General features: G+C 47.6%; 1 protein-coding gene across 4 annotated transcripts in view; it reads right to left on the bottom strand.

Annotated features, from left to right (window-relative positions):
* The window catches only part of cep170bb (centrosomal protein 170Bb), a 31,323-nt gene extending 11,658 nt beyond the window's left edge, over positions 1-19,665 (bottom strand). For 3 of the 4 annotated variants that reach the window (XM_033648749.2, XM_033648751.2, XM_033648752.2), the window contains exons 1-13: positions 19,401-19,665; positions 13,138-13,275; positions 12,957-13,046; positions 12,628-12,706; positions 12,479-12,537; positions 12,261-12,375; positions 12,027-12,128; positions 11,381-11,896; positions 10,228-11,300; positions 6,201-6,377; positions 5,968-6,076; positions 3,005-4,735; positions 417-657 (exon numbers count right to left, since the gene is read on the bottom strand). In XM_033648749.2, coding sequence (XP_033504640.2) covers positions 417-657; positions 3,005-4,735; positions 5,968-6,076; positions 6,201-6,377; positions 10,228-11,300; positions 11,381-11,896; positions 12,027-12,128; positions 12,261-12,375; positions 12,479-12,537; positions 12,628-12,706; positions 12,957-13,046; positions 13,138-13,242 — 4,397 coding nt within the window. In that variant the 5' untranslated portion in view covers positions 13,243-13,275; positions 19,401-19,665. The remainder of the gene's footprint in view (positions 1-416; positions 658-3,004; positions 4,736-5,967; positions 6,077-6,200; positions 6,378-10,227; positions 11,301-11,380; positions 11,897-12,026; positions 12,129-12,260; positions 12,376-12,478; positions 12,538-12,627; positions 12,707-12,956; positions 13,047-13,137; positions 13,276-19,400) is intronic. The other variant, XM_078173606.1, reaches the window with a different exon arrangement.
* Positions 19,666-24,956: the final 5,291 nt, after the last annotated feature.

Below are 24,956 nucleotides of genomic sequence, written 5' to 3'. Positions count from 1 at the left end.
GGAAACATCTCATGGTGCTTCTCAAAGTCAGCGACGGATCCTGAATTTCAAGGAGGCTACATCATTCAATCTGGTAGAAGGACTGATCCAATGTCAAGGATCCTTCAAACTCTACAGAGGACCGACTCCCTCCTTCAGAGAGTTGTCAGGGATGCGTGTGTGTATCCACATGACGTACCCACAATTCTTTGTGAACACTTTGCCATAATTGAAGGCGGGGCCTTTTTAGGGACGTACACCTGGGCACTCGCTGGCCTGTCCCAATGTGTGCTCACCAAATTCTAGGAAGGCGTCGTACCTAACCTCTAGGACCTGATTTGGAAGGACTCGTCCTACTAAGGAAGCGTCCTTGACCTTGAGAAACACCGTAAGTTTGGCTGCTCTTTGAATTAAAGGTAAGTTCATTGTTTTTATACTTGGCAATCTCGGCACTGTGCGTGGACCAGTTCTGGTAGGGGTCGACCTCACTCGGGTCCTCGTCTTCCTCTGTCTCCAGTGAGACAGACTTGGATCGGGTGGCAGCAGTTCGGTGGCGAGGCGTCTGGGAGGAAGTGGAGGGATGGGAGGAGCGTTTGGCTTTGGAATTCACGGCACTTGTCTCATAATCTTCCTCAGAGGATGAGGAGAAGTCTGAGCCCTTCTGTCTGCGACGGGAACCTGTAAAGATTTTAGTTCAGATTAGTTTCACTGAAGAATCTCAACAACCTCCTGCAGTGTCAGCTCTGTGATGGACGTGACAGTCTCCTGGTGAAATCACCAGTACAGACAATCAACCACTGAGCTGAAAACACCCAATCAGAGAGATCCACCTCTGTTGCTGTGCTGCTGGTGGCAGGTGATATGAGAGGCTGATCTTTGTGGAATAAATTCAGATGTTTCTGATGAGCTCAGTTTGGGATTTTTATGAATTCAGGATGACATTTTGTTCTAAATGTGACACAGCTCTAATGTCACAGCTGTGGACTGAGGCGTCTCCATAGCAACAGCTGCTGAGGCTCGTGGCAGTTCTGAGCACCGACAGAATTCAGTACGATGAATCCATAATGTCATCATATTGTTTTGGTATTTGCCCTCAGTGACAGGCAGGATATGGATTCATGTGTCGAAGCGCAGTCAAATCCTGATTCCAAACATGATGCTGGAGAGTGATGCTGTGAAGCTGTGTTTCCATGGTAACAGCAGCAGGCTCGACTAAAGGAACTCACCAGGGACAGAAATCTGACGTGATCCACAATGATAGTGAAAGGGCAGACGTTCAGCAGCAGAATACTGAAACAAAGCCTGATTTAAATTAACTTGTAATATGTTAATCTGTCAGACAGTCTGCTGCATACAAACAGAAGACATGTTCATCAGCGGGACTCACTGTTTGGGATGAGGATTAGGATTAGAGCACTGAAATGTGTCTGCAGCACTGAGTGTGTCCGCTCCAATTATCTTGTTGATTTATTCTGTGATCAGACGAAGCCACGGGGCGCCAGAGTGCAACTAAACATTCTCATTGGCTGCACCAGTGACGTTTGTTACACTGATGCAGCCAATGTGAACCAAAGTTCCACCTGGAAACTCTGATGCGCTGATGTTAGCACAACAAGCTGATTGGCTGTGAGTCAGTCTCACTATAGCGAGTTAAAATGACAAGGCACAGCTGGAAGACCCGCCTGCTACAACAGCAACAGAGCCCGAGGTGTGTGTAAGACGAGCGATAACACACGTTATAGGAACTGTTGTGTACAGATATAAAGACAGGTGAGCCTTCAGACTTTGGCCCTTTGATACCTTGGGTACAAAAAGTTGGCAAACCACTGCTCTAGATTTTCATTCCTGTTTGTTTTAAATCAATTCAATCAATTTTATTTATAAAGCCCAGTATCACAAATCACAATTTGCCTCACAGGGCTTTACAGCATACGACATCCCTCTGTCCTTATGACCCTCACAGCTGATCAGGAAAAACTCCCCAAAAAACCCTTTAACGGGGGAAAAAAAAAACGGTAGAAACCTCAGGAAGAGCAACTGAGGAGGGATCCCTCTTCCAGGACGGACAGACGTGCAATAGATGTCGTACAGAACAGATCAGCATAATAAATTAACAGTAATCCATATGACACAATGAGACAGAGAGAGAGAGAGAGAGACAGAGAGAGAGAGAGAGAGATGCAGGTAATGACAGTAGCTTACAACAACATTATTGAAAGTAATAATATTATAGTTATAGTTCTGGCTACTGTGGTACAATATGTTGAAAGTATGTATTAATATCTGACAGTATACATGTGTGACAATAGTCATATGTGTATAATAACAGTAGAAGTATGACTAATGACTAATGATGGCATTTTGCGTGTGAATTTTAGGCCAAACTACGATGTTTTTTTTCTAAACTGAGGGAAATAAACCTCAAACAAAGTGTTCTGCTGTGAGTTTGTTTGAAAAAGACTGAAAGCATGTGACGAGCTGAAACTGTGCGTTTATTTGAAAACAGAAGTTGATTTTGAAAAGACAATTCATGTAATGCATTGTAACGTATCATCTGAGACGCCATCCCTAAACGTCCAAAACTGATGCAGGAGGGTACCTAGCGCGTCATATTTAGACGTGTAGGTCCACTTAATGAGCGGTGGTATTTGACAAGTTGGGATGAGAACTTGTTGAAACAAACAAAACTCAATGACTTTGAACCAACACTGAACCAATGCTTGACTCCTGTGTATCGTTACACTCCTCAAGAAATGACCACTGCATATAGAAACTGACTGAAAAGGTGACACTTAAAATGTGCCACTGTGGTGCCAACAGGTGCAGTGAAACATTCTGGATGCACCAAATTTTGTGCTTGCACATCTGAAAGTTTGGCTCATCAGTAAATTATTAAATGATAAATAATGTGTTTTGTTATTTTCCTCATTAAGAGATTCAATGACCTTGAAGGACAGAAGCAACATTATGATAAAATTCGTATGTATGACAAAGACAGAAACTTTTAAATCCGGTCAGGACTCACCGCTGCTGGGGTACTTGGCTCCGCTGGACCGGGTGCGGGTCAGTGGTTGCTTCCCCTGAGCTCCACCCCCTTTGCTAGCTGCCTGGCGGGCATCGCCCACAGATGTCTTCCTGGTGGTGACGACAGACTCAGAGTTGCGATTAGAGGGAGCGGTGCGGCCTGTGGAGGATGTCTCGTTGTCACTGGGAGCCGTGAAGGAGCCGGTCCTCTTCCTGGGCATCGCCAAGATGTCCAGCCTTGACAGCTTCTTCCCCTCGGCAGACACTTTGGACGGCGCAGTGATACTGTCTGAATTCTGGGAGCCCCGGTCGGTCTCAGCACCCTCGTTATCTGAGGCCTCGCCCAGGCGTGCTCGACGGAGCATGGAAGCCCGGGTTGGTCGTGGCGCTGACAGGCTGTTGGAACGTGTCAGAACCTGCTGAGTCGCCGTCTTAGGCGTCTTTCCGTTGTCTTCTTTCTGAAGGGGGGCGATGAGTTTCTTGCTACGGCTGGACGGACGGGAAATTTCATGGTCAGATGATGTTGTTTCAGTCCAGTGAGGACCAGAACCCTGCTGGCCCTCTGACAGATCCAGAGATCCACGGTTGCCCGCACTACGGCGCATCTGGAAGCGCTTTGCTGCCTCTGCTTTGCTCGATGTCTCTGCAGTCGTCTGGTTTCTGCGTTTCTCAGAAAGCCGTTCACGGGCAGAGAGTTGCCGTCCCTTCTCTTGGATGGACGGGCTGGACGAGGACTTCTCCTTCTGCAGGCTGCTGATGGCTGGACGCTTTTTAGGAGCAGAGCTGACTGGAGCGTTTTTGCTACTCACCTGGCTCACAGTGCTCGCCGTGTCCACGTCTGACTCACCAGAGAGCGAGTCGTCCATGTGGGTGGAGGAGCCTCCTTTCTTTGAGCTACGACCAGAGCCAGACGAGGGGAACTTGGAGTCCAGAGAGGACAAAGTCCCCTCGGCCTCCTGAAGGAAGGACTGCGTGTCCTGGATGTTGTCCCTCCTCTGCTCCATGTCTCTGATGGACGGGTGGCTGGAGATGTGGGGAAGCTTCTTCATCTGGACGGTGTCGCTGGGCCGGTCTTTGGTGAAGCTCTCCTGCCGCACGATGGACGAGATGCCGCTGTCTTTAGTGGGGACAGAATCCTTGTCCTGTATTTGGAGGTTTGGAGCAGAGCTGTTTGGTTTGACACCTGTCCTCCTGGGTTCGTGTCCACTCAGGTGTCGGATCAGGACAGTGGTAGGGGGAGGTTTAGCTGTGGGGTCACGTATCCTCTCAGACTGTACCGGGCTCCGGGCCTGGTCAGGTTTGCCTGGACTGTCTTCAGAACCAATGTAGAAGGAGGTGGATTTAGTGGACGGAGACACTTTCTCTGGACCCTTGAAGTGAGGACCAGCGGCCCCCGGAGACAAAGATCCAGTCCTGGCCTGATTCTTCTTTGTCTTCTCCAGAACAGGCGTGTCATCTGAGCGGCTGGCGTCACTCAGGCTGTCCGGGTCCACATCGTCCTGAACGGCCAGGCGCTGGGTGCTGTCCTGTGGACGGGGAGGACCAGAGACCCGGTCCAGAGGTTCCTGGCCTTGGTGAGGCTCGTGGCGAATCAGGATACTGGGAGGCACACTGTCCAGCTTCTCTGGAGGCACCTGAGGCAGCAGCCGTCTCGTCCTGGAGCTGTGGCTGGACTCCGATTCAGAGTTATCGTAGCTGTAACTTCCCATCGAGCGGCTCATGAAGCGCAAATCTACAAAAACAATTCAAGTTATTCCAGTGTGTCATAAAAAAATGTCTTCTACTTCATCTGTATGATATTTTCCTAAACAGACGACTCAAGGCCCAAACCTCAACTGCTGCAACTTTCCCTCCCTGAAACATGACATCACAGGCGTCCACATGCTCTGCTCTCTGACATAAACCATGTGGGGTGGAGACAGTGCTTTACAGTAATTAACTGTTAGCAATCAAGTGACTATTATGATGCGCAAAATCCAGATGGAGGACAGAAGTGATAAATCCACATACTGTGTGAATCGGATAAAGAGGAAAGTGACTCATGACTAAATAAAAGTGTTGGATGCAGCAGCTATCGTCAGAAAACTGAAGCTCATGTTGACTGTGATCCAGACAAAACAGAAAAGTTATTTTTCCCACAACTTGACCGATTCGTCCGGCGTGGACATGATCATCGTTACAAATGACCTCGTCCTCCAGACCTGCTAATGTCACTATCGGTACACGGCGAGCTGATGAAAGTGTCCAAGAATCCAGACTATAACTATTTTATAATTATAGCTAACATTAGCTAACTTTAACTACTATTTTCAACCTACTAGGTCAACTGTTCCCAGAGGTCTGGTGAAAAGCTGTCAGGCTAATGTTAGCTAACTTTCGCTAATGTTTTCTACCAACTATAGGTCAAAGGTTCCCAGAGGACTTCCTGGTGAAAAGCAGTTACAAATCGAAGTCATTGCTAAAAAACACAGGGAAGTTGTGACAGCATCCTTAAACTCGGGGCACGTTTAACACTTTAATATTAATGTTTGACATTAGTAGACTCAAGGTGGAGGTTTTTGCTCTCACTGAGTTTTGCTGTTTGCGTTCTGATATTTTCGGGATTTAAAGTGGCTTTTGATTTTTCCTCATTTGATCGATTGAACAGCCATAAACACAAATCAGAGACATCCGTGTTGTTAGTCTTTGTCTCCAGTTTCCTGCTCTCCATCTGGACAGATCACCGATGGATGAGGTCATTTGCAGAGAAGCGTTTGGAGATTGTGCTTTTTAAGTTTGGGTCTCGTTCCAGTGTTAATATTTAAATTAGCTGAGAAGAAACACAGTTTTCTAAAAAGTCTAAAACAATGACACAGATACAGATCGCAGGTTAGTAAGAGGTAGACATGGGGTCACAAAGTACGCTGGTTTGATACCCGTCTCTTCACACGTCATGTTTACATCACAGACAGAATTTAACAGCACCTTCCAGGCTTTCCCCCTGAGGTGGAGTGGAACCAGGTTCAGCGTAGCTGTCTGCCAGACTGGCCCAACGGGAAACCCATTTGGGTCCTTCCAGACCAGCAACTGGAACCTAGACACCAGAACCACATGATGAACGGCAGAACTGTGGGACCAAAGAGTCCAACGAGACTCCACAGGAGAAACTGAGGGAATAAAAACACTCTGCATGCACCGGGATCACAACCTGGGTTTACCTGTATGGGGCCCGTCAGGGGGGCGCTGAGGGCAGCGGGGATAAAGCCATGCAACGGGTCCACAGTGCTACCATCGCTAGGCAGGTTAGCTTGCTCATCCTTTCCATCATTTATTACAGGTCTATACACTCCTGTGCTGACACCACTGTACTCTGGAGAGTCGAGGACACCAAACACCTGTCGGAGCACAGGGCATGCATAAGGGGGGGGGGCAGGGTCACGGCAACAGGAAGAAGCAACAAGGAAAAGAGGTTTCATGCATCTCTGAGGGCATTTAAATACACACCGTTTATCTAAGTACATCTCACATGGAAGGATACTGAACATGACTTTAAATCCAACACGTCTGTTTCTTCTCCTGTTTTACACAGATTTAAGGTAAAGACTTTTTTATGCACTCAGATATTTCTCTCAAATTTAGGTCGCAAATTTGTTTATTGTTGTATTGCATCATCTGTTCAGGTGGCCGCACTCACACAATCTAACAGGTGAAGACACTGGATGTGGTGCTGAGCTGGTGTGGTTACACCTGGTCTGTGGTCGAGAGGTCGGTTGGATGTACCGCCAAATTCACAAAAACAACATCAGACATCTTGTGGTCGAGAAAAAAACATTCAGTTGACAGCTCTGGTGGATGTTCCTGTAGTCAGCATGTTAACAACATGCTCCATCTGTGTCATGTGATCAGCACGCCAAAAACACAATGCACCAGACCCTGATAGTCCCTGCGGGTGGTGGGCCCACAGGGAGACGGCTCCATGTTATCTTTTCAGGCTGAGCCCGACCAGGCCTCATGGCCCAAGGCCCCGCCACGAGGTAGGGGTCAGCTGAGGTGGTTCAGGCATCTGATCAGGATCTTCCTGGGCGCCTCCTGCTGGAGGTGTTTCAGGCACGCCCCACTGGTAGGAGGCCCTGGGGCAGACCCAGAACACACCGGAGGGATTACATATCTCATCTGGCCTGGGGACACCTCGGGGTCCTCCAGAAGGCGCTGGAAAGTGTTGCTGGGGAGAGGGACATCTGGGGTGCTTTGCTCAGCCTGCTGCCCCCGAGACCTGGCTTCAGATGAAAATTAATAGATGGATGGATGGCATCCCGACACACACCTGTGTAATGACGCTGCTGAATCAGACACACCTGACAGGTAGATGGATGATTTTGAAAAAAGAGAAGACTTGACTGACATGGAGTTTAAAAATGAAATATATCTATTGAGAGCATAAAAAAGTCTGAGAACTCAAACCTGTGAAACATGGGAGCAGAAACAAAGGGTTGCGTTTAAATTTGTGTTCAGTGTAGTTCTCGTTCTAAAGTCCAGTTCAGACCAAAGATTCATGGCAAGACGAGTTGAAACAAACAACTACTGTCAACGCTCCGTTCTGTAAAATGCTGGCAGTTGACAGGAAGTGACCACTATGAGACGGCATATCATCTCTAGTCAACGACTCTCTGTGCTTCTGATCTGTAACGTCGACAGGAAGTGACCACCATGAGACGACGTATCATCTCTAGTCAACGACTCTCTGTGCTTCTGATCTGTAACGTCGACAGGAAGTGACCACCATGAGACGGTGTATCATCTCTAGTCAACGACTCTCTGTGCTTCTGATCTGTAACGTCGACAGGAAGTGACCACCATGAGACGGCGTATCGTCTCTAGTCAACGACTCTCTGTGCTTCTGATCTGTAACGCTGACAGGAAGTGACCACCGTGAGACGGCGTATCATCTCTAGTCAACAACTCTCTGTGCTTCTGATCTGTAACGCTGACAGGAAGTGACCACCATGAGACGGCGCATCATCTCTAGTCAACGACTCTCTGTGCTTCTGATCTGTAACACCATGAGACGGCGTATCATCTCTAGTCAACGACTCTCTGTACTTCTGATCTGTAACATTGACAGGAAGTGACCGCCATGAGACGGCGTATCATCTCTAGTCGACAACTCTCTGTGCTTCTGATCTGTAACGTCGACAGGAAGTGACCACCATGAGACGGCGTATCATCTCTAGTCAACGACTCTCTGTGCTTCTGATCTGTAACATTGACAGGAAGTGACCGCCATGAGACGGCGTATCATCTCTAGTCAACAACTCTCTGTGCTTCTGATCTGTAACGTCGACAGGAAGTGACCGCCATGAGACGGCGTATCATCTCTAGTCAACGACTCTCTGTGCTTCTGATCTGTAACGTCGACAGGAAGTGACCGCCATGAGACGGCGTATCATCTCTAGTCGACAACTCTCTGTGCTTCTGATCTGTAACATTGACAGGAAGTGACCGCCATGAGACGGCGTATCATCTCTAGTCAACGACTCTCTGTGCTTCTGATCTGTAACGTCGACAGGAAGTGACCGCCATGAGACGACGTATCATCTCTAGTCAACGACTCTCTGTGCTTCTGATCTGTAACGTCGACAGGAAGTGACCACCATGAGACGGTGTATCATCTCTAGTCAACAACTCTCTGTGCTTCTGATCTGTAACGTCGACAGGAAGTGACCACCATGAGACGGTGTATCATCTCTAGTCAACAACTCTCTGTGCTTCTGATCTGTAACGTCGACAGGAAGTGACCGCCATGAGACGACGTATCATCTCTAGTCAACAACTCTCTGTGCTTCTGATCTGTAACGTTGACAGGAAGTGACCGCCATGAGACGGTGTATCATCTCTAGTCAACAACTCTCTGTGCTTCTGATCTGTAACGTCGACAGGAAGTGACCACCATGAGACGGTGTATCATCTCTAGTCGACGACTCTCTGTGCTTCTGATCTGTAACGTCGACAGGAAGTGACCACCATGAGACGGCGTATCATCTCTAGTCGACAACTCTCTGTGCTTCTGATCTGTAACGTCGACAGGAAGTGACCACCATGAGACGGTGTATCATCTCTAGTCAACGACTCTCTGTGCTTCTGATCTGTAACATTGACAGGAAGTGACCGCCATGAGACGGCGTATCATCTCTAGTCGACAACTCTCTGTGCTTCTGATCTGTAACATTGACAGGAAGTGACCGCCATGAGACGGCGTATCATCTCTAGTCAACGACTCTCTGTGCTTCTGATCTGTAACGTCGACAGGAAGTGACCGCCATGAGACGACGTATCATCTCTAGTCAACGACTCTCTGTGCTTCTGATCTGTAACGTCGACAGGAAGTGACCGCCATGAGACGGCGTATCATCTCTAGTCAACAACTCTCTGTGCTTCTGATCTGTAACGTCGACAGGAAGTGACCGCCATGAGACGGCGTATCATCTCTAGTCAACAACTCTCTGTGCTTCGTTCTGATTTGCAGCTTTTCAGGTTTATTTTGTGGCTGAATATAATTTGTAGCTTCTTAAAATCTGAATGAGGATAGTGATAGTGAGATACTGGCTACAGTGATGAAACAAAACCAGCATCAGATGGACTGTATTCATAATCAATACACCACAATAATATAAATAACCAGCGCCAACTCATCAGCCAATGAGAATGTGTGTGTGGGCGGGGCATAAGCACATACAGCCAGCAGCAGCAGCGACCCACCGTCTGACACTTTTCTCTGTAACGTTCTAAAACGTTTCATCCCTTCATGAATCTTTGGTCTGAACTGGACTTTAGATAAAACCTTTTCTGCAGAGCGTGTTTACATCGGTCGATTTCTCATTCGCATATTCTAACACAGGTTCGCCTTTGTTACTCCCCCAACAAAGAAACTCTGAGGTGAGCTTTGATTTTGTCTTCTCTTGATGTTAGTGTGGTGCTGCTACAGCAAAAGGAACATGTAGCTCCGCCTACAACAAGAACAGCTTCAGATGAAGCTCCTCCATACTTCAGAATAAACCCTGTCTGTCTCAGTGCAGAGTGACCTTTACCAGTTAACTGACCAGCTGCTTTTTTACTTGTTTTCTGGTTCACTGACCCGAGTCAGTTGTTGGACTTTCAGTAAAGATTCTTTCTACCTATCGCAGTCTTACATCAGCTCTTTGAGCCACAGATGCTTCGGGGTCATGAGCTAACAGTCGCTGTGATCACCTGATCAATCATGTTGCGAGCCTCTTCCACCTCTTTGTCCTGCGCCTCCGTCTCGATGGTGTAGGTCCCGGCGTCGCTCAGGCTGTCATCCTCCTCGTTCCTCATCATCCTCTGAGAAGCTTTGGGGTCTCCAGCGCGGACACCCGGGAGCAGCATGGGGGACATGGGAGGCTGGACAGGAGATGCGGCCCGGACGGCAGCACTGATGGGGACTGAGGACTTGGACATTGCTGAGGGCTGTGAGGGGGAGGAGGGGTAGGACACTGAGGAGGGTGCTGGAGGTTCCTGGGGGGAGGGGATTCTTGCTTGAGGAGGTGACACCATCACTGGTGGTGCAGACATTGGGGGAGGGGACATCTTGTCCCTGGTTGGGGAGGAATCCCGTTGCCCAGAATCCTTGAGGAACTCAGCAGCGAACTCTTGAGCGAGCTTGGACTTCTTTCCAACGCTGCCGAAGGGTCTGATGGTGATGCCCGAGGAGGAGCGAGAGGAGGAGGCAGAGGACACCACCTCCCCCTCTGTCTTCTCCCTCTTCAGAGAGCTTGACCTCTGGGGGCCACCGTGGCCCTGACCCTTCAGAGGAACCGTCACCTGCTGGGTAGGGGGGATGTGGCCGTGTACAGACGCCGGCCTCTCGCCACCTTTCCGCCGCTCCAGCTTGGCCTTTAGGGCTGAGTATGAGTCGGCATGGGCGGGGTTATGTGTGAAGGACTGCGAGCGCTTCTTACGCGGGTGGTCATCAAAGAACTCAATGATGAAGGCTTGCTGGGTGAGGTGCTCGGGGGGGCCCTGCTTTGGTATTTCAGTGGTGGGGGACTGAGCCTGAGGAGGACTCTGGGACAGGGGCCGCTCAGGGGCCACAGGTGAGGCTGGGGCCGGTCCGGGCGGAGAGTACTGCAGCGGCTGGTGGAGCGTCTGAGTCGGAGCAGGCGGCTGGCTGGAAGGACCGGACTGTACCGTCTGCTGCGACGCCTCCGACTGCTCTGATTGGACAGAGTGGTGGGATTTACTCCTCCTCCCTTTCAGAACCGGGTCCTCTGAGTCACTCTGGGTCCCGTCCTCGTGATGGTGACCTGACAACAACAACAAAATCATCAACATTAATCAACCTGTCACAGTAAAAACAGTGGGATGCTCCTTTAATGATACCGACCTTTGAGGGTCTTGATGTTTATGGCGAGGTCACTCTTGGTGCTGTAAACATCTTCACACGTCGGGCGTCTTCTCATCATGCTGACGTCACTGTGAACCAGCCAATCGGCCACCTTGCTCTCTGCTGACATCACGTCTGTAGGTGTGGCTGTTGTGATGGTGGTCTTGGCAGGCGGAGCCTGCTGCTTCCTCTGGCGGGTGGAGAACTTTGTGACGTGGTCTTTGATCTTGATCTTGCCGGGCATGCAGTCGTCAAACTCGATGGTGAAGGAGGCGTGGCTCTGAACAACGGGTGGGGTCGGGGTGGGGGGCGACGGTGGGGCCGGGGGCGTGTCTGTATCCTTGGTGGGGATCTCATGAAGCTCCGCCCCCGGGGGTTTGGGGTGCTGGAAGTCTTTGGTGGGGATCTCGAAGTAGCTCGGCTCACGGTGGTATGAAGGGAAGACGGTCTTTGGTTGGGAGTCTGACAGAGATCCAGGAAAGTCCGGATCCACCAACGGGACATCTTTCTGGACTTCTGATGGAAACACAACATCATGAACAACTTTTTATAATAACTGCAAGAATATTAATAAAATACTGGACGGACGGACTGACTAGTGCTACTCATACTTTCTGCCCATCAGTTTTTGGAAGTGCTATTTCACCTGCGTGAGTTTCAGTGCTGGTCTGAACTTTACTCCCATAATCCTCCTCTCCCCACCAGGACGGCTGACCATACAGAGGAGTGGGCCGACACACCGGAGCCTCTGAAAACACACACACACACACACACACACACACACACACATGGTTTATTTTATTTCAGCCACATCAGAATTTAAAACATTAGAATTCATTCCAACAGTAAAATGTTCGACATGATCAGTGTGAGCAGGCACCCTGTGTGCTCTTGGTACTGGCTGTTTTCTCAGCTCTCGTTCGGTCCTCCAGCTCCGTCTTCTTCTTCTCTGAAGCCTTCAGACTGATCTGCAGCTGACTGCTGTACTTCTCATGCTGCAACCACAGGACACACACACACACACACACACACACACAGGTGATCAGACAGCTGATCAGCAGATCAATGACCATGTAAGTGCTGAGATGACACACTGACCTTCAGAGCCTCCTCGGGGACCTTGTGTTGACTTTTCTCCAACACGTAGACGTGAGAATGTGACGAGGACGTTAAGGAACATACTGACATCATCAAACACACACACACACACACACACACACTGAGTGATGACGTCATCTGAAGGATATCATATCCGAAGCGGATGATGTCGGACACTTTGAGGGTGATGTAGGTCTGATCAGGGATCCTCAGGTCGTTCACAAACGTCTGCAGCGACACAACATATGTTTCATCATGTTAACGACACAGATACATGTATGTACACGCTCTTGCAGTAACTGTTGTGCGCTCAAAGACACTCAGAGCTGAACTCTCAAACTGACTTAAAGTCTTTATAGTTCAGGGTCATGTGACCATCACAAGAACAACTCTGTGACCTCTGACCTCCCTCAGCCCGCCTACATATTTTCCAGGTTCCTGCCTATGATGTCAGAGTGTGTTGTACTTCCTGTCTCACCCCGTTCAGGCTGCCCAGGTCTTTGACCAGGTGTTCGTCAGTCGTCGGGTTGTAGTTGATGACGGCGTGTTGCTTGTCGACGCTGCGAGACTGTCAGAGAGAAAAGAATCAGCCAGTGGTCGGCTCGACCAATCAGAGGAGACGACACGTCATCAATCACCTGATCAGTGATCAGACTCACCTGCAGCATCAGCTCACAGTCCTCTCGGCCCACAAAGATCATCTCCTTGGGGAGGCGGTGTCGAGTCCCCGAGCTGCTCACCAGGAACCATGATGTCACACTCATCTTCACAGGCCTGCTGGGAAACCCCAGAGCATCCTGGGAAAAAGGAGAGACACATTTCATCCTTAAAGATCTCAGTGCTGTGGACTGTCGGTCATCAAACAACGACACAAATGATCCTCGCTGGTGAGAGCTGACACTCCAGGACCACGTCGGTGTGTGTGCAGGATCACAGTGTGGTGTGTTGGCACTATTTCATGCAGTGTGAGGTGTAAGGACACGTAAGTGACGTCAGCACAGGAAGTGATGGGTGCAGGGCCGGGCCCTTGTTGTTGTGTCTGCTCCAGGCTTTGTGCATGTGCAGCTGAGTCCAGCCAGTCCAGTGTAGAAGACGGCGCCACCTCCTGATTATATTTCTACATAACACCCATGATGCAACTCTTCTGGACCTGACAGCAGCATAACCCTTTAAAGGGACACGTCACTGAAAACCTGACCACGTGTGAATCAGTGAGTCACACTGTGTTAACCTTCAGTTGGTTGTTCTCTGACGCCTCCTCTGAACACAGCACAGATATTGATTTATTGATTGATTGGGGACAAAATTTAACTCTATCAGCGGCTGTGGCTCAGAGGCAGAGCGGGTCGCCCACTAATTGGAAGATCGATCGTTCGATCCCCGGCTCCTCCAGTCTGCATGTCGAAGTATCCTTGGACAAGATACTGAAGCCCACATTGATCCTGATGGCTGATCATCGGTGTGTGAGAGGGTTACTGAGTGTCAGGTGGCACCATGTACGGCAGCCTCGACCACCACTGTGTGACTGTGTGAATGTGTGACTGTGTGAATGTGACTGTGTGAATGTGACTGTGTGACTGTGACTGTGTGAATGTGTGAATGTGACTGTGTGAATGTGTGAATGTGACTGTGTGACTGTGTGACTGTGACTGTGTGACTGTGTGACTGTGTGAATGTGACTGTGTGACTGTGATTGTGTGAATGTGACTGTGTGAATGTGACTGTGTGACTGTGTGACTGTGACTGTGTGAATGTGACTGTGTCACTGTGACTGTGTGACTGTGTGACTGTGTGAATGTGACTGTGTGAATGTGACTGTGTGACTGTGACTGTGTGAATGTGTGAATGTGACTGTGTGAATGTGACTGTGAATGTGACTGTGTGACTGTGACTGTGTGACTGTGTGAATGTGACTGTGTGACTGTGTGAATGTGACTGTGTGACTGTGACTGTGTGACTGTTTGAATGTGACTGTGTGAATGTGACTGTGTGACTGTGTGAATGTGACTGTGTGACTGTTACTGTGTGAATGTGTGACTGTGTAAATGTGACTGTGTGACTGTGTGAATGTGACTGTGTGACTGTGTGAATGTGACTGTGTGAATGTGTGAATGTGACTGTGTGACTGTGTGAATGTGACTGTGTGAATGCGACTGTGTGACTGTGTGACTGTGACTGTGTGAATGTGACTGTGTGACTGTGACTGTGTGAATGTGACTGCGTGAATGCAACTGTGTGACTGTGTGACTGTGACTGTGACTGTGAATGCGACTGTGTGACTGTGTGAATGTGACTGTGTGACTGTGACTGTGTGAATGTGACTGTGTGAATGCGACTGTGTGACTGTGTGAATGTGACTGTGACTGTGTGAATGTGACTGTGTGACTGTGTGAATGTGACTGTGTGACTGTGTGAATGTGACTGTGTGAATGTGTGAATGTGACTGTGTGACTGTGACTGTGTGAATGTGACTGTGTGAATGTGACTGTGTGACTGTGTCACTGTGACTGTGTGACTGTGTGAATGTGACTGTGTGACTGTGACTGTGTGAATGTGTGAATGTGACTGTGTGAATGTGACTGTGAATGTGACTGTGTGACTGTGACTGTGTGACTGTGTGAATGTGACTGTGTGACTGTGTGAATGTGACTGTGTGACTGTGACTGTGTGACTGTTTGAATGTGACTGTGTGAATGTGACTGTGTGACTGTGTGAATGTGACTGTGTGACTGTGACTGTGTGAATGTGTGACTGTGTAAATGTGACTGTGTGACTGTGTGAATGTGACTGTGTGACTGTGTGAATGTGTGACTGTGTAAATGTGACTGTGTGACTGTGTGAATGTGACTGTGTGACTGTGTGAAGGTGACTGTGTGAATGTGACTGTGTGAATGCGACTGTGTGACTGTGTGACTGTGACTGTGTGAATGTGACTGTGTGACTGTGACTGTGTGAATGTGACTGCGTGAATGCAACTGTGTGACTGTGTGACTGTGACTGTGACTGTGACTGTGTGAATGCGACTGTGTGACTGTGTGAATGTGACTGTGTGACTGTGACTGTGTGAATGTGACTGTGTGAATGCGACTGTGTGACTGTGACTGTGTGACTGTGTGAATGTGACTGTGACTGTGTGAATGTGACTGTGTGAATGTGACTGTGTGAAGGTGACTGTGACTGTGACTGTGACTGTGTGAATGCGACTGTGTGACTGTGTGAATGTGACTGTGTGACTGTGACTGTGTGAATGTGACTGTGTGAATGCGACTGTGTGACTGTGACTGTGTGACTGTGTGAATGTGACTGTGACTGTGTGAATGTGACTGTGTGAATGTGACTGTGTGAAGGTGACTGTGAATGTGACTGTGTGAATGCGACTGTGTGACTGTGTGACTGTGACTGTGTGAATGTGACTGTGTGACTGTGTGAATGTGACTGTGTGAATGCGACTGTGTGACTGTGTGACTGTGTGAATGTGACTGTGTGACTGTGTGAATGTGACTGTGACTGTGACTGTGTGACTGTGTGAATGTGACTGTGTGACTGTGTGAATGTGACTGTGTGAATGTGACTGTGTGACTGTGTGAATGTGACTGTGTGACTGTGTGAATGTGTGACTGTGTGACTGTGTGAATATGACTGTGTGACTGTGTGAATGTGACTGTGTGAGTGTGAGTGTGTGAATGTGACTGTGTGAATGTGACTGTGACTGTGTGAAGGTGACTGTGTGAATGTGACTGTGTGAATGCGACTGTGTGACTGTGTGACTGTGACTGTGTGACTGTGTGACTGTGACTGTGTGAATGTGACTGTGTGACTGTGACTGTGTGAATGTGACTGCGTGAATGCAACTGTGTGACTGTGTGACTGTGACTGTGTGAATGTGACTGTGTGAATGCGACTGTGTGACTGTGTGACTGTGACTGTGTGAATGTGACTGTGTGACTGTGACTGTGTGAATGTGACTGTGTGAATGCGACTGTGTGACTGTGTGAATGTGACTGTGTGACTGTGACTGTGTGAATGTGACTGTGTGACTGTGTGAATGTGACTGTGTGACTGTGTGAATGTGACTGTGTGAATGTGAGTGTGTGAATGTGACTGTGTGAATGCGACTGTGTGACTGTGTGAATGTGACTGTGTGAATGTGAGTGTGTGAATGTGACTGTGTGAATGTGACTGTGTGAAGGTGACTGTAAATGTGACTGTGTGAATGCGACTGTGTGACTGTGTGACTGTGACTGTGTGAATGTGACTGTGTGAATGCGACTGTGTGACTGTGTGACTGTGACTGTGTGAATGTGACTGTGTGACTGTGTGAATGTGACTGTGTGAATGTGACTGTGACTGTGTGAATGTGACTGTGTGACTGTGTGAATGTGACTGTGTGACTGTGACTGTGTGACTGTGACTGTGTGACTGTGTGAATGTGACATGCAGTGTAAAGGGTGCTGTGAGTGGTCAGAAGACTAGAAGGGCGCTACACATGTTCAGTCCACTGACCACATCACAACATCTGTTCACCAACCCTTACACATATTGATCCAGTCACATGACTTTAACCTCAAACCCTCCTCCACCAACCGCATCACTTCCTGTCCTTCAGCAGCTCCACTGGCTCCCAGTTAAACACCACGTTGACCTCAAGATCTTCCTCCTCACCTTTAAGGCCATCATCATCCTTGCTCCTCTGTACCTCTCCCAACTCTCAGGTCTCTCTCTTCATCCACCTCACTGTCCCGCCAGCCCGCCTGACCACCATGATGTCTACAGCCCTCAGCCGAACATGTGACGACATGAAGGTCTCCCCTCAGCTGCTGTTTGATGATTTATACTGTTCACATTATTTTCATCTCATCAACCTGTTCAGTGAGTCCTGCTGTCCTCTGGGTGGAGACAGAGACGTTTCAGTAACATCACACCAGAGGTCCTGCTGCTGGACTGAATATCATCCGACTGTGACGCGGTCGGAGGATCCGTCCTCTGATCAGAGACACTCAGCTCTCTGATGTGTGTTCATCTGTGTAACCAGGAGTTCATGTCTGTGATATCAGTTAATATCCTATAATAATATCTAATGCAACAGATCAGGGTGTTTTCAGACAGAGGCCTGAAGCTGTCTGCGGCTGAAACAATGAACCATTGAGCTAAAAGGTTTTTCATTAGATCGTTATATAAACAGGATGATGCAAACAGAGACTTCCTGCAGCGGGCGCCACAGATCTGTTTTTAAAAAGTTAAATGTTTTTTTAGTTCAATTTTTTTTTTTGCATAAAATATTTTGGATATCTGTTGATGTGAATTTTTCAGGAATATAATAATTTTTGAAAAATTAAAAAAGTAAATTAAAACTTGATCAAACAATAACCAGGTGTTCACCCTGCAGTGACTCCGACGACCTCCTGTGGAGGACTCAGGTAACTGCAGGACTCACACACACTTTGATCCACAAAATTTCAAAACTTTTCCAGGACTGTTCAAGGACTCATGATGATAGTTTTTGCTTTTTGTCCCGCCTGTACGGCATTTTTCAAACAACAAGATTCAGACTTGATTCAAACATCATTTCAGGTGGCTGGCAGATGGGAAGAGAGAGACCGAACGCAGCGGGAAAATAAAGAAACATACATGACGGTAGAGACATATTAAAGCTCCGCCATGTCAACGGCTACAGAAAATAAATTTGCTGTCACGTTAGGTTGAAGCTTATCTGTGGAAGATTACCGCAACACTTTCATCACACACAACAAAAATTCAGTGACTTCCAAAACTTTCAGTAATTTTTTACTAATTCCAATTTCACAGTTACGTTTTCCAGGCCTGGAAAAAGGCCTGGAAAAAGGCCTGGATGTCCTGCATTAAAATCTCAGTCACCTGATGAAGAGCTGCTCTTCTGTTAACGTGTGAGCGTCTGTGTGTCTGTTCAATGGGGGGGGGCTTACGTTTTTTTATTTGGTTCAGAGGATTTAAACTGTTGTATTTGTATTTATTTTACTGCCAGTTTTTACAGAAATCACGTCTTCTGAATATTGATGATTTTTGTAATTTTGGGGAAAATTTTCGGCAATAAATTTTGGCTTTTATTTGAGTTGCAATTTTTAAAGAAAACATGTTTTCTTTAAAAATCGCAACAACAATGATTTAACAGCCAGAAATGTAATAACAGAAATTATTGTTGGAATTTCAAATTCCCAACAGTTCCTGGACATAAAAAAAACAACACATCACCAGATCTGAGCTGGACATGTTTCATCCAAATCATTTCACATCTCATCCCCTGATAAATACAGAACAGTCTCTGTCGCTGTGAAGCTTTGAACTTCTTCATCTCTTCCTCTTCATACAGAGTCTGACCTCACTGAGACGCTCAGTGTTTCTGCGCTAACCCCAGAGCATGATGGGATGTCACCGTGCTGCACCTGTCTGTGGAGACACATCTGCTCCCGCTCATTAATATACACATTACATTGAACATCACGTGACCTGACAGGAAGTGTCCTTGGAGCAGGTTAACCTGTTCACCTCTGTGACATCATCACCATCCTCATCCTCATCATCACTGTCTCACCTGAACCGAGCCACACCCGGGATAACAAACACACTACACACACAAACACACACACACACACACACACACACACACACACACACACACACTACACACACAAACACACTACACACACACACACACACACACACGCCAGCGGCTCGTCAGAAACATCCCGCCGGGCCTCAGCGCTCCATCCGCGGCTACAGGCCGGACAGGAGGAGCCGCTCCGGCCTGTAGCCGCGCAGAGGAGCCGGTACCGGAGGGACGGACCGACAGACAGACAGATAACCGGACAGACAGACAGGTCGGCTCCCTCCTCCACGCCCTGCCCTCCTCCTCCTCCTCCCCTCCTCCTCCTCCTGCAGCTCTTACCTCCGCTCCAGATGCTGCCGCCGCTCCTCCGCCGCTTCTCTCCGCCGATCAGATCCCGCACTGACGCGCTGCGGGGCGGACAGAGCATGAGAGGCGTCCCGGAGCCGGTACCGGAGCCACTGACACACGGAGTCAGACAGACCGATGCTCGGTGATGCTGATGATGATGATGCTGCTGTTATGGCATCTCTGTCTCCTCCTGACGCACCAGCTGCCACCCGCTGCGTCAACACGCACCGCGCCACCGGAAGCTGTCAAAATAAAAGCCGTCAGACAGTGTGAGAGGAGGACTGAGCCCAGGTCAGAGTCAGTGAGAGAAACTGATCAGTCTGCGATCAGCTCTGATTGATACATCAGTTCGTTATTGATCAGCCTCTGATCCAGAACAGGCGGAAGTAGATTTACAACATGTTTCTACTTCCTGTTTGACAGGTGATCAGAGTCAGTATTAATCAGTCCCCTCAAGACTAAATAATAACTGTGTTCATTTATCTTCTTTCCTTTATATCACTTTTTATATAATAATAACTCTCTCCTGTAGTCACGTCCGTCTGTCTGTCTGTCCGTCTGTCCGTCTGTCTGTCTATCTGTCCATCTGTCTGTCTGTCTGTCCATCTGTCTGTCTGTCTGTCCATCTGTCTGTCTGTCTGTCTGTCTGTCCATCTGTCTGTCTGTCTGTCTGTCTGTCCATCTGTCCATTTGTCCATCTGTCTGTCTGTCTGTCTGTGTCCTTTTTTGAATGTGGAACTGAAACAGATTTTGTGAGGTTTTATCGCCGTCCACTTTTGTACCACGTCAGAGCAAGTCGGGATGAAGTCGGACACAAAACTAACCAGCATGCATTGTGCTCCGAGCGCTGGTGATGGAAGCTGCACAGGCCTGGCTCATCTCCAACCAGCCTGAAAATGTGGAGCAATTCAAATAATATATTTATTGCATCTGGTTTCAAACTGAAGTTGACAAACACATGGAACACATCAATCAATCAATTTTATTTATAAAGCCCAATATCACAAATCACAATTTGCCTCACAGGGCTTTACAGCATACGACATCCCTCTGTCCTTATGACCCTCACAGCTGATCAGGAAAAACTCCCCAAAAAACCCTTTAACGGGGAAAAACCGGTAGAAACCTCAGAAAGAGCAACTGAGGAGGGATCCCTCTTCCAGGACGGACAGACGTGCAATAGATGTCGTACAGAACAGATCAGCATAATAAATTAACAGTAATCTGTATGACAGACACATGAACATATGAACACATGAACATATGAACACATACATGCATGTTCCATGATTTATTTATTTGTCGTAATGTTGTTTCATTCTGTGCTCCGTCTGTTTGAGAGCCAACATGACCTGAGTGTCACTTCTCAATATTGTTGTATGTTTTTCTGTCAATAAAAAAAACTCACCTCCAACGAGCCGAATATCTGCTCATTATAAACAGACCGGAAGTCGTGCTCTTATTGTGAAGGCAGGCTGGTTTCCCAGCTGAGTGCCGGCATTTTGACGGATCTGCATCTGATCAACACACACACACACACACACGCACGCACACACACACACACACACACACACACACACACACACACACACACCATCATCATCATCATCATCATCATCATTCAGAGGATGGTGTCATTGTTTTTATTTCACATCATAATTTAAACTATTTCAAATCCATTTTCTGGCGGAGTCACGTGACACGACGGTCCGTCACCTCATGAGGGCACGCTCCGGTTTGGGATGACGTCACCTCGGTGCTCGCACGGGAAATTAAAAAACAAACAAACAATGATGATGATATTATGTAATATAATAGTAATAATAACAGTTAATAACGCTTGTACAATCAGTCAGTATTTCCATGTTGTGCTGGATCCTTAACACAAAGCTCTGTCCTCTCATGATGATGTCACACACTCAGAATAACAGTGTGATCCTGTCAGAGACAGAAACACTGTCAGTGGACAGTAGGGTGGGGTACCGTTCATAATTGAACCGATATGGTACCGGTATCTGGAATTCTGTCCCGGTACCAAACGGTACCTTATTTCGGTACTTTTTAAAGTCTAAACTTCTCAGTTTTAACATTTTATTGAGAACATTTAGGAACAGTGCTGCACGTTAACTTTTGTCTGCACATGCATTTATTTTGAAAATTCAATAAAAAGATTTAAATAGAAATAAATACAATTCCTTAAAATGAAAGTGTTTCCCCGCCTGCCTTCCACGCTGCGTCACAAATATTGCAGTGAGCACGGTCTGTGTCGACTGGCGTGAAGTGCAGCCAGACTTTGGACCGCTTTCAGCTCGCCATTGTTGCTGAGTCTGAGGTGTGAGTCGTGCGCTCTCGCTCCACCTCAGGTACCGAAATTTGGCACCGATTCATTTTAAGTGAATCAGTCCCAAGAACAAAAAGTACTGAGTTTCGGTACCCAACCCTAGTGGACAGACAGTGAGACACAAGAGACACAGTGTGGACACACACTGACACACAGAGACACTGAGACACTGAGACACACAGAGACACATTGAGACACACTGAGACACTGAGACATTGAGACATTGAGACACACTGAGACACAGAGACACAGAGACACTGAGACATTGAGACACTGAGACATTGAGACATTGAGACATTGAGACACTGAGACATTGAGACATTGAGACATGGAGACACTGAGACACTGAGACATTGAGACACTGAGACATGGAGACATTGAGACACTGAGACATTGAGACATGGAGACACTGAGACATTGAGACACTGAAACACTGAGACATGGAGACACTGAGACACTGAGACATTGAGACATTGAGACACTGAGACATGGAGACACTGAGACATTGAGACACTGAAACACTGAGACATGGAGACACTGAGACATTGAGACACTGAAACACTGAGACATGGAGACACTGAGACACTGAGACACTGAGACATTGAGACATTGAGACACACTGAGACATTGAGACATTGAGACATTGAGACATTGAGACATGGAGACACTGAGACACTGAGACATTGAGACACTGAGACATGGAGACATTGAGACACTGAGACATTGAGACATGGAGACACTGAGACACTGAGACACTGAGACATGGAGACACTGAGACATTGAGACACTGAGACATGGAGACATTGAGACACTGAGACATGGAGACATTGAGACACTGAGACATTGAGACACTGAGACATGGAGACATTGAAACACTGAGACACTGAGACATGGAGACATTGAGACACTGAGACATGGAGACACTGAGACATGGAGACATTGAGACACTGAGACATGGAGACATTGAAACACTGAGACACTGAGACATGGAGACATTGAGACACTGAGACATGGAGACACTGAGACATGGAGACATTGAGACACTGAGACATGGAGACATTGAGACACTGAGACATTGAGACATTGAGACACTGAGACATTGAGACATTGAGACATGGAGACATTGAAACACTGAGACACTGAGACATTGAGACATGGAGACATTGAAACATTGAAACACTGAGACACTGAGACATGGAGACATTGAGACACTGAGACATGGAGACACTGAGACATGGAGACACTGAGACATGGAGACATTGAAACATTGAAACACTGAGACACTGAGACATGGAGACATTGAGACACTGAGACATTGAGACACTGAGACATAGAGACATGGAGACACTGAGACATGGAGACATTGAAACACTGAGACATTGAGACACTGAGACATTGAGACATGGAGACATTGAAACACTGAGACATTGAGACACTGAGACATTGAGACATGGAGACACTGAGACATGGAGACACTGAGACATGGAGACATTGAGACACTGAGACACTGAGACATTGAGACACTGAGACATTGAGACATGGAGACACTGAGACATGGAGACATTGAGACACTGAGACATGGAGACATTGAGACACTGAGACACTGAGACATTGAGACACTGAGACATGGAGACACTGAGACACTGAGACATTGAGACATGGAGACACTGAGACATTGAGACACTGAAACACTGAGACATGGAGACACTGAGACATGGAGACACTGAGACACTGAGACATGGAGACACTGAGACATTGAGACACTGAGACATGGAGACATTGAGACACTGAGACATGGAGACATTGAGACACTGAGACATTGAGACACTGAGACATGGAGACATTGAAACACTGAGACACTGAGACATGGAGACATTGAGACACTGAGACATGGAGACACTGAGACATGGAGACATTGAGACACTGAGACATGGAGACATTGAAACACTGAGACACTGAGACATTGAGACACTGAGACATTGAGACATGGAGACATTGAAACACTGAGACACTGAGACATTGAGACATGGAGACATTGAAACATTGAAACACTGAGACACTGAGACATGGAGACACTGAGACATGGAGACACTGAGACATGGAGACACTGAGACATGGAGACATTGAAACACTGAAACACTGAGACATGGAGACATTGAGACACTGAGACATTGAGACACTGAGACATAGAGACATGGAGACACTGAGACATGGAGACATTGAAACACTGAGACACTGAGACATGGAGACATGGAGACACTGAGACATTGAGACACTGAGACATTGAGACATGGAGACACTGAGACATGGAGACATTGAAACACTGAGACATTGAGACACTGAGACATTGAGACATGGAGACACTGAGACATGGAGACATTGAAACACTGAGACATTGAGACACTGAGACATTGAGACATGGAGACACTGAGACATGGAGACATTGAGACACTGAGACACTGAGACATTGAGACACTGAGACATTGAGACATGGAGACACTGAGACATGGAGACATTGAGACACTGAGACACTGAGACATTGAGACACTGAGACATTGAGACATGGAGACACTGAGACATGGAGACATTGAGACACTGAGACATGGAGACATTGAGACACTGAGACACTGAGACACTGAGACATTGAGACACTGAGACATTGAGACATGGAGACACTGAGACATGGAGACATTGAAACACTGAGACATTGAGACACTGAGACATGGAGACACTGAGACATTGAGACATGGAGACACTGAGACATGGAGACACTGAGACATGGAGACATTGAGACACTGAGACATTGAGACATGGAGACACTGAGACATTGAGACACTGAGACATTGAGACATGGAGACACTGAGACATTGAGACATGGAGACACTGAGACATTGAGACACTGAGACATTGAGACATTGAGACACTGAGACATTGAGACATGGAGACACTGAGACATGGAGACATTGAGACACTGAGACACTGAGACATTGAGACATTGAGACATGGAGACACTGAGACATGGAGACACTGAGACATTGAGACATGGAGACACTGAGACATGGAGACACTGAGACATTGAGACACTGAGACATGGAGACATTGAGACATTGAGACACTGAGACATTGAGACACTGAGACATTGAGACATGGAGACATTGAGACACTGAGACATGGAGACATTGAGACACTGAGACATTGAGACACTG

Source organism: Epinephelus lanceolatus, chromosome 13 (assembly GCF_041903045.1).
Source record: "Epinephelus lanceolatus isolate andai-2023 chromosome 13, ASM4190304v1, whole genome shotgun sequence".
Classification (NCBI taxonomy): domain Eukaryota; kingdom Metazoa; phylum Chordata; class Actinopteri; order Perciformes; family Serranidae; genus Epinephelus; species Epinephelus lanceolatus.
The sequence above is the reverse complement of the archived record's forward strand: the minus strand, read 5'-3'. Positions and strand labels throughout refer to the sequence as shown.